The sequence below is a fragment of the Microtus pennsylvanicus genome, chromosome 1 (assembly GCF_037038515.1).
Source record: "Microtus pennsylvanicus isolate mMicPen1 chromosome 1, mMicPen1.hap1, whole genome shotgun sequence".
Classification (NCBI taxonomy): domain Eukaryota; kingdom Metazoa; phylum Chordata; class Mammalia; order Rodentia; family Cricetidae; genus Microtus; species Microtus pennsylvanicus.
This window is the reverse complement of record NC_134579.1, coordinates 93,777,086-93,787,655: the sequence shown is the minus strand read 5'-3', so window position 1 is coordinate 93,787,655 and position 10,570 is coordinate 93,777,086. Positions and strand designations below refer to the sequence as shown.

Here is a 10,570-nt window from a genome sequence, read left to right as displayed (position 1 = left end):
AAGCTTCGCTCTTTTCCAGGACCTTTGCCAACACGGGCGTTCCCATCCTCTTGGGGGAAGGGCGCGAAGGAAAGAGGAGAGAGAAAGGGCAAGAGGGAAGGAGGGAGGGAAGATGCTTCCCGTAAACTGTTTGCATGAATTAGTACATTTAAAGTAGACTCCTGACGGCACACGCCTTGGAGAAATCGTTTCCAGTCTCAGATCTAACATTTGATAATTTACAGTTCTCGCTTTTCAAATCTGTAAAACGGAGATGCTCTATGCCCAAGGCAATGTGCACAGGCGCCCCCAGAACAATGATCAGCGCACCAGGACCAACGAGGTAACCCCGCGTTTGCAGAGCGCAAGGACCAGCCCACTCTGGGCCACGCGCAGGCGCGCCCGCCGGCGCCTCTTCAAGCATGCGCTAGTGACCGGAAACCCCCTCCGGAGCCTGCGGCGAAGAGGCGGGGCCTACGCAGCGGGTCTGCGCCGTACGCCTGCGTGCGTCGCGAGGGTGGGCGGGGCCGCGCAAGCGCGTAGCCCGTCCCGGCTCTGGAGCATAAACAAGAGTGCGGACGGGATGAGGCGGCGGTTGGTCCCCACTCAGCGAGTGGCGGCGAGCGAGGGCGCAAGCCGGACCGGGCGCAGATCCTGAGTGGAACACGCTCCCGCGGGCCGCCCGAGTTGCGCCGCGCGCGCTCCCGCGAAGGGGGTCCGAACCCGTCGCGCGCGCGCAGCCATGAACCTGGCGAGCCAGAGCGGAGAGGCCGGCGCCGGCCAGCTGCTGTTCGCCAACTTCAACCAGGATAACACGTAAGGCCGGGCTTGGGCACGGGGCCGGGTCAGAGGTCGGGGCTTGGATCGAGTTGAGGGGTGTCTAATGGGGGGCCTGAGCCCGCGCGACCGCCGGAGAGCTGCTGCCTCCTGGACCGGGGGAGGTGATGGAACACGAGGCGTTCCCATCCACCTGTCCTCAGACCTAGCCTTTTGCAGAGTCGGGAAGGAACTGTGCACGCCGGTTTGTGCCGGTCACCCGGAATGGGTTTCTCGGCCGCCCTGGGCATTGATTGCTCACCTCCCTATTTCTCTGCATCTTCTATCGCTCTCATGGTTTCTCTTTTTCTTTTTACTTCTCTGCCATTCTTTCTGACAGGTAACTTTGTCTCCTCCAGACAACCAAACTGCAGAAACCCAGACCTTCGAACTAGAGAGACTTTGTCCTTAGAGGGCCTGGGTGCTCCAAGGGGGTGGAAGGTGGGGGTAAGGTGGGCTATTCCTGGAGTAAAAGAGAACCTTCATGCGACCTCCTGTTTTGCCAGACTGATCTGCCTTAGGTCCCAATGTGGTTCTTCAAGACTGGCTCGTTGGCATACCTGGGAGGTGGTAAATAGATGAGGCTTCTGAGGAAGGAAGGATGAGTTATGGGACTGGAAGGAGAATAGCCATCTTGGGAAGTGAGTAAGAGGAAGTGATGTCAGAGGAGAAGGAATGGGTCACTTGGCATCACACTAAGTAGTTGGCTGCTGCTGACAGAATAGCATTAGCAAGATAGAGACTGAGGTTTTTTGTTTTTCTTCAATTAAAAGTTAATTGAATGGCAGGCACCTGTATGAAGGAGCAACAGGTGCTCAATTGGACTTTCTCGATATTCTCAAGATCAGGGAGATGTCCAGAGATTTGGAAGGATGTGGGTCACCTGGTTCCACCACAGACTAGACGGTGAAGTTCAGAAAGGTCTGGCCCTTTCTGGATCTTAGGAGTGGTTAATGGTGGAATGGGGCAGGAATAGGCTCTTGTCTGCTGCGTGTTCTCTCCTAGTGTTCTTTCTGTTCTACCACAGTGTGTCTTTTCTACCTCTGAAGACCCTGAGTATAGAAGTATAGTGTGGATCTGTACAAGTTAAAGCCACTAGGGCGCTGGAGAGATGACTCAATGGCTAAAACACTTGTCACACAACTGTGAGGACTAGAGTTGAGATCCCAGTACCCACAGAAAAGCTAGGCAGCTATCTATAACCCCACACTCTTGTTGAGAGAGGAGATCCCTGACTAGTTAGATTAGCAGTCAGTAAACTCTGGGGTTCAGGGAGAGACCGTACTTCATTAAATATACACCGACACTCAAGTGTAACCTCACAAACACACATATTCAGATTGCTAAATACTGTGTTTTGTATGCAATACAGCACAAAGCCAGCACCGCGAAAGCTATCGGGACCTGTTGTAGCCTCGTAACTAAGCAGTGCTGTCTGGGTGGGAGGAAAACCCTTCCAGTCAATAGCACCGGGGGACCATCAGGACTAAGTTTTTCCGATGGATTTTGGGAAGTCAGAGAGGGGGCTGTGTCTATTCTAAGCCTCCTTTACCAGAGGCCTAGAGTAAAGGGACAGCCTTCACCCCACCCCAATGTTAGGCATGGTCTAGAGGCATTCATTCTCCTCCAAGCTTCCTCCAGGCACCAGGTACCATTCTGGAAGACGGTGCATTTGCCTGTAAACTAAAGATGGTTTCCGAAGGTCACTTAGCCTTGACTGCCTGCCCCTCTGCCTGCTTTTTGAAGCAGACAGTTGAGAAGTGCAGATTGCTGCAGAGCGTGGATGGGCAGCAATTCGCAGAACCTGTGTGATGTGTTCAAGGGCAACCTAGTTCCCAGTTCTGGGGCTTCTTTGGGAGCATTGTTAGCACCCTAAGAAAACTGGCCAAGGAAAGACATCTGCTTTGGATGCTCTGAAAGGCCTTGGGGTTTTCTGGTGCAGGTCTGGGGTGGGGATGGGCTGGGTTCTCCAGGAACTTGGCCTGGTCATTGTCCTAAGTAAGGCATAGCACCTGACAGGTCACTGTGGCCATGGGGCATTCTGCTTCCTGTTTATAGTGGTGACTTGTCCCACTCATCCACATAATCAGTGTGACCTTTTCCTGGGGAAGGTAATGACAGGGGAAGGCCCCTATGGACTGACTGGGAAGCTGAGGGGCACCTGCTACACACTCTCACAGTGAAGGGGAAGCCTTCAAATTCAGTAATAGAGGTATCATGTCGTCATAAAACAGCAAAAAGATGTTGCAACAGGCTTGACTCATGGAAGGGGAAGATGAGAAAGGAGTGCACGTATATGCTTGAGGAGGTCAAAGGCATGTCAAACAAATCCTTTATGCTGGAGTTAAGGCATGTGAGTTGCCTGTTGTGGGTGGTGGGAATCAGGTCCTTTGCAAGAAAAAAGTACCATTGAACAATCTCTAGCCAAGGCTCTGTTGGTGGGGCTGGGTCTTCTGTAGCTCAAGGCCAGAGTGGCCTTGAACTTTAGAGCTTCCTCCTTTGCTTACCTCCCCACCGCGGGAGTTTTGAGGTGGGCACCACCGCACCCTTTACAGCTTTATTTATTTATTTTTGCTTGTTTTTTTTTTTTTTCGGGACAGGGTTTCTCTGTAGCTTTGGAGCCACTCCTGGAACTAGCTCTAGTAGACCAGGCTGGTCTCGAACTCACAGAGATCCACCTGCCTCTGCCTCCCGAGTGCTGGGATTAAAGGCGTGCACCACCACCGCCCGCCCTGGCTATTTTTTGAGATAGTCTCTTTATGCAGCCGCAGTTGGTCTTGAACTGGCAGTCCTCCTGCCTCTCTCAAGTATAATGTCTGTCATTTCTTGCAGTTTATATTCCTCTCTGTTGATAAGCATAATATTGCTTACAACCAGGGCTTGAACTCAGGTTGTTGTATAGCCAGCCAAGTGCTCTTCCACTGAGCTACATCCCTAGACTTGTGTTAACTTTTTATTTTTTTTTTTTTTTTTTTTTTTTTTTTGGTTTTTCGAGACAGGGTTTCTCTGTGGCTTTGGAGCCTGTCCTGGAACTAGCTCTGTAGTCCAAGCTGGTCTCGAACTCACAGAGATCCGCCTGCCTCTGCCTCCCGAGTGCTGGGATTAAAGGCGTGCGCCACCACCGCCCGGCTGTGTTAACTTTTTAAAAGGCACATTTATTTCTAACACTAAATCTCACCTCTCATGTTACGCCTCTTCCATGATTATAATGTCACATTTTTATTTATTTTTTTTTCGGGACAGTGTTTCTCTGTAGCTTTGGAGCCTCTCCTGGAACTAGCTTGTGTAGACCAGGCTGGGCTCAAACTCAGAGATCTGCCTGCCTCTGCCTCCTGAGTGCTGGGATTACAGGTGTGCACGACCACTACCCGGCTTCTGATGTCTCATTTTCTGTTAAGAGAACCTACCAAAGATTGTTGGTGTTTGTAATGAGACATGTAAGACACTTGATAGCCAAGGCCCACAGTTGGCCCAGCAGGCACTCTGCTGCACCTGAGCCTGTTCCAGTGTCATTATGTTCTTAGCCTGGTAACGTTTTTACGTTCTGTTTCTTCTTAATGAAAGGCCACCATCGGTTAGAAGGCTTTAGGCACCAAAATTCTAGCCCAGATATTTAATAGTCTAACCAGTTTTGTTTATCTAGAACATCAAAAAGATTTTGCAGATCTCTGTGAGTTCAAGGCCAGGCTGGTCCAAAGTGAGTTCCAGTACAGCTAGGACTACACTGAAAAACCTGTCTCCATAAACCAAACACACACACACACACACACACACACACACACACAAACTTCCCATGGGGAGCACCACTAAGAACCAACCTCTCTGGACTCCACATAACCACTTCGAGACAGGGTTTCTCTGTGTAGCTTTGTAGCCTGTCCTGGCACTAGCTTTGTAGACCAGGCTGGCTTTGAACTCACAGAGATCCACCTGCCTCTGTCTCCAGAGTGCTGGGGTTAAAGGCGTGCCCCACCACCGCCCTGCTAAAGATTTATTTATTATGTATACAGTGTTCTGTCTGCACAACAGAAGAGGGCACCAAATCTCATTACAAGCTACCATGTGGGTGCTGGAAACTCAGGACCTCTGGTCAGACAGTCAGTGCTCTTAACCTCTGAGCCATTTCTCCAACCCAAGCCACTTCCAGTACTTATAGGCAAGGATCTCCCTAAGTGTCTGCGATTTCCAGTGAACAGGAAGTGCAAAGGGGTGGTGTTGACGGGGTAATCCCGGCAGGAAGACTGACAGCTGTCTGTTAGGGTAGGCTTTTGATTTTGTTATGCTGGCAATTGAACCCAGGCCTCACACGTGCTAACAGCTCCAGAAAATTCCTTTGAATTATTATGGTCAGGGGCCTGGAAAGATGGCTCAAGCAGTTAAAAGCACCTAGTGCTCTTGCAGAGGACCCAGATTTTTGGTTCCTAGCACCCACATGCTGACTCTCAACCACCTGTTTGTTACTCCAGTTCCAGGAGATCCAATACCCTCTTCTGGCTCCCAGAGTTCCTGTACACATGTAGTTTACATACATACATTCAGGCATATATCATTCACATAGAATTCATATATATGTATGTATATATATGTGTAAGTATGTATGTATTTCACATGATCGGGCCATCTGATGGGGGAGACACAAAACCCTGAACCCAAAAGAATTTGCCAAAGCAGACATGTTCATGTCTATCCCAGCACATAGGAAGACTGAGGCAGGAGGATTAAAAGTCCCAGGCCAGCCATATCTTAGATTCCATTTCAAACAAATGAGATAAGAATGTGTCCTTTTGTCTTAAGAACACAAACATTTTCTTTGGGGGTCTGGAAAGGTGGCTCAGTAGTTAGGAGCCCTTGTTATTCTTCCAGAGGACCTGAGCAACCACTGCTCAGAGCTGCCTGTTAACATCACTGCAGCTGCCCCACACGTGTGGCAGGCATTCACGTAGATGTACTCCTATAAATACACATCTTTAAAACATACAGGAAAATACATAATTTAAGAATGATTTTTGTTTTTTTCTTTTTGTCCTTGGTATTTTGGGTATTTTCATTTTTTCTGTCAGGCAGGGACTCACCGAAGCCCAGGCTAGCTCTGAACTGCTGATATTCCTGCTTCTTCCTCCCAAGTACCAGGGTGGTTTGTATTTTAAATTCAGAATTAGTTGAAGTAAGAGAGATTAAAATTTTCTTGTTTGTCTGGAAGATATTTTCTTTTTTTTTTTCAAATATTTATTTATTTATTATGAATACAATATTCTGTTTGTATGTATGCTAGCAGACCAGAAGAGGGCACCAGGCCCCATTACAGATGGTTGTGAGCCACCATGTGGTTGCTGGGAATTGAACTCAGGACCTTTGGAAGAGCAGGCAATGCTCTTAACCTCTGAGCCATCTCTCCAGCCCCCTGGAAGATATTTTCTTGAACACCAATTTTCCAGACGTTCTTAGCTGCTGAGATTTTATTTTTAACCTTTCTGGAAAACTGTTTTGTTTCTCTTTTATTTATTTATTTATTTCTAAATTTAAGACATGGCTGGTCTGGCATCTGCCGTGTAGTTCAGGCTGGACTCTGAGTGCTGGGATTAAAAGTGTGTACCACCTTGGCCACCTTTTACTGCTCACAGTGTGTACAGATACCTAGACCTGATTACTTGGTTCAAAGAACTTAGTGTAGTGAAGTATTAAGACAAACACCTAATGGAGAAAGTTTGTGGTCCTTTATGTTATAAGACAAGCTCATACTACTGAGATTTCAGCACTGCTCATAGAGCCTTTCTCATCCTCCCCCCTCCCCCCAGTTTGGTGATTTGATGCAGGGCCTCATGCAGCCTAGGCTGCCTTTGGTCTATAGCCAAGGAGGACCTGAACTTTTTTGATCTTTCAGCCTCTGCCTCCCAGATGCTGGAATTATAGGCAAATGTTACCTACCACCCCCAGCTTCTAGGAGTGTGTCCACTTCTCTGGGAGGGCTGGGAACATCAAGTGTTCAGTAGATGAGCTTGTTGTTAAAGTAGCTCCAAGTGTTGTCCTGGGGTACAAATACAAATTGGGTGAAAGTCCTCCTCTCTGCCCAGGCACTTAGACCAGGAATAGCCCCAGTGTCTGAACTGTGTCTCCTCAGTCCCTCCTTTCCCCCATCCTCCTTTGCATCAGTGAAGCCTGGCTGTGCTGCTTGCTCTTGCTGCCTTGGTCAGTTGCATTCTAGAGATGGAATTTTCTGATCAGAAGCCCCCTTCATTTGGTGTCACCAAGACACTGTGCTCCAAGCCTTTTAGCCAAGGCTGGGAGTTGGTGAACATGGCCTGTCAAATATAAGCCATCGAAAAGAACAAAGATAATAGTCTTCCCCTCCCAGGGTCTAAGTAGTTCCCTTAGTGCGAGTCATTCCCACCCTACCTCTCAGGCACAGTGCAGTGGGTGCTGGAGGCAGTCCCAAAATGAGGATGGATACCAAGCCTGGGTTTAAGGGTGGAGAATGCTGTGCAACTTACTGAACTTGAAGGCCCACGAGCGCCAAAACAGTTGTGTGTCTGCAGTCACTGGCTGACAGCTGATTATTCTGTGGTTAGGTCTTAAACTTAGAGCTCTGAGTTTTGTTCATTTATTTTTTACTACTTTTCATCTTTCCCCAGGCTTTTTTTGAGGGGTAACAGACAAACCTAAATATACTTAAAGTCTATAGCCAGATACCCTCCTACAGGTGTATGTGGGATGTGTGACCACTGGGCTGGGGAGATAGATAGTTCAGAGGGTAAAGCACGTGCTGTTAAAATGAGGGGGAGTTCAGCTCTGAAGAGCACACATCAAGCCAGCTGTGTGTCCGGTCTTCCTAAGGTTGGGTAGGGAGCAACCAAGGATTCCTGGACCATCGGAGGCCAGCTAGCCTGGTGTGTGCAGCTGTGATGAGAGCCCTGTCTCTAACAAGGTGGGAGGGGAGGGCCAACACCTCAGGTCATTCCCTGACTCCACTCTGACTCCACTGTGTACCACGGCTTATACTTGCTCACAAACACGAGCTGTCACCTGACATGCTTGGGTTCTGTGTATGATAACCATATTGTGTCAGGTCCCAGCACCTTGTTAACCATCATGGCCCTGCCTTATGCTTGACAACCCTCTGGCCAGTAGCATCCTCTAACACGTATCTGATCCAGACCTGTGAGATAGCTCGGAACACACGGTGATTTCTGGTAGAAACCCGGTTTACTGGAGGTAGGGTAGGTACTGGTTTATGCATGACTGCTGTCTCCATGCCTTAGCTCTTACTTGTGATTTGGCTTTTTTGCAGGTCCCTCGCGGTTGGTAGTAAGTCCGGGTATAAGTTTTTCTCCCTTTCTTCTGTGGATAAGCTGGAACAGATCTATGAATGCAGTAAGTGCTTGCTTTATTTTCCCTTTGTTAAACAAAGTAGACTTGTTGAACTGGAATTGGAATGCAGTCCTCTACTCCCAGCACTGGGCGGTTCAAATCCACATAGCCTTGGGCCAGTCCTCTTCCACCCTACCCACCTCAGGACTGACCTCTGGGTGTCCTCCTAGGTCTCTGCATATTTGCATATAATGTACATTTAGGGTTTCCCAGCTTTTAGGATCTGGTATCTTACCGTACACCCTCCTTACTACCCTTTACCTGAGGTTACTATCATAAAGGGGTTCTAGGAGCTGTTCCGCCCCATAGGTTTTCTTTTGTTGTCATTGGAAGGCCCCAAGCTGAGTCTTCTGACAAACAGAAGTTCTGCCTGGCTGCTGTGTGTGGTCAGGATTGGAAGTTGATGACCGCAGAGCACATCACTGGGGCTGAAGACAGCTTAGTGCTCCAGCACTTGCTGGAACACACATGGTAGGTAGTTCACAGCCATCTGCAAGTCCAGGGAATCTGACGCCCTCTTCTGACATTCGCAGACACTAGGCACATACGTGGTACACAGACATGCAAGTACAGGTAGAACACTCATACACATAAAAGTAAGTACATTTTAAAAAATAATAATTTGTAAGTATGAGTGTTTTGTTTGTGTGGGTGTGGAGGTCAGAGGTGAGAAGTTGTCTTTTTCAGATACTTTGTTTTTCAAGATAGCTGTGCTATCCTGGCCTCGAACTCAGATCCACCTCCTGAGTGCTGGGATTAAAGTTTTGTACCACTACTGCCTGGCTACACTGTTTTTTGTTTTTTTGTTTTGTGGTTTTTTTTTTTTTCATCCTTTGCATTTTTTGTTTGTTTTTGAGGCAGACTCTGTCACTGAACTTGGAGCCAGTCAGCAGGGCTGGATTGACTGATCAGTGAGTTCCAGGCACCCTCCTGTCTCTGCCCCACCTGCATACTGTAATTACAGGCATGAGCTAACACCCAGGTTTTTACATCAGTAAAATGTCTGGGGATCTGAACGCAAATCCTCTTCCTTGCTGCTTTACCACTGGCTATGTCCCCAGCCTCTATACACTACTAAAGACAGGTTTTTATTATATTTTATTTATTTAGTGTGTATGACCTTAAATGCACACATGCATTACCGCACAAGTCTGGAGATCAGGGGACAACTTACAAGAGTCTACTTTCTCTTTCCACTGTTTGGGTCCCAGGTCAAACTCAGGTGTGCCAGCAGGCACTTTCACCCACTGTGAAAAAAAGTATATTTAAAAAGGTGGAGGAAGGCCCCACTGAAAAGGTGGCTCAGTAATTTTTTTTTTTCCGAGATAGGGTTGCTCCGTAGCTTTTGGTTCCTGTCCTGGAACTAGCTCTTGTAGACCAGGCTGGCCTCGAACTCACAGAGATCCGCCTGCCTCTGCCTCCCGAGTGCTGGGATTAAAGGCGTGCACCACTACCGCCTGGCTGGCTCAGTAATTTTTAAAAAATTACTGTTCCTGCAAAGGGCCTGGTTTTGGTTCCCAGTGCTTATACCAGGAGGCTTACGTTTGCCTGTAACTCAGTTCCAAGGTCTCTAACAGCTCTTTCTGTTTTCTGAGGGCAGATATACACAATAAACATTTAAAAATATTTTTTACTGCCTTAAAAAAATTGTGGCCATGTGTGGTGGCTCATGCCTTTAAACCCAGCACTCAGGAGGCTGAGGCAGTCAGATACCTGTGTTTAAGGTCAGCCAAGGCTACATAGCATGGTGAAACCATGTCTCAAAAAAGAAAAACAAACAAATGTTGTGTAGTGGGGTACAGTGTCGGGCACAACCTGCGGGCATTGGTTCTCTATGCCATGTAGGTCCCAGGGATTGGGACCAAGGCTTGGCAGCAAACGCCTTTACCTGTTAAGTTTCTTGCAGGACAACACCTCCCTACGCGCGCGCGCGCGCGCACACACACACACACACACTTGTTAAGGGGAAACACTTTAAATTGACATGCAACCTGAATTCCTAAGATGCAGCCCCTCTGTCAGAGACTGTGGCTAGGGCATCACTCCTCAGTCTTTCACATGTCTCCAGTTTGGCGTGTGTCTGCTTACGTGTTTAATTCTGTGATGTCTGAGCCCTGAGGAGAGTCCTGTATCTCCCACCATCCTGCCCCAAAGCAGTGTGGTTCTCAACCTTCCTAATGCTGTAGCCCTTTAGTATCGCCCTCATCCTGTGGTGATCCCAGCTGTTTTCATTGCTACTTCATAGTTATAATTTTGCTATTATTGTGAATCATAATGTAAATATCAGAGTCTCCCTATGGTTTGTGATGACCCCTGTGAAATGGTTTCGACCCACAGGTTGAAATCCATTGCCCTGGGAAGCTCCTGAGGGTGAAGTCAGGCCCAGTGGCCTGTCTGTAATCCCAAGGTT

General features: G+C 48.2%; 1 protein-coding gene across 2 annotated transcripts in view; it reads left to right on the top strand.

The window, feature by feature from the left end:
* Positions 1 to 518: 518 nt before the first annotated feature.
* Wipi2 (WD repeat domain, phosphoinositide interacting 2) overlaps positions 519 to 10,570 on the top strand; it is a 35,714-nt gene continuing 25,662 nt past the window's right edge. Inside the window, exons 1-2 of one of the 2 annotated variants that reach the window (XM_075974156.1) lie at positions 519 to 795; positions 8,081 to 8,163. In XM_075974156.1, coding sequence (XP_075830271.1) covers positions 722 to 795; positions 8,081 to 8,163 — 157 coding nt within the window. In that variant the 5' untranslated portion in view covers positions 519 to 721. The remainder of the gene's footprint in view (positions 796 to 8,080; positions 8,164 to 10,570) is intronic. The other variant, XM_075974165.1, reaches the window with a different exon arrangement.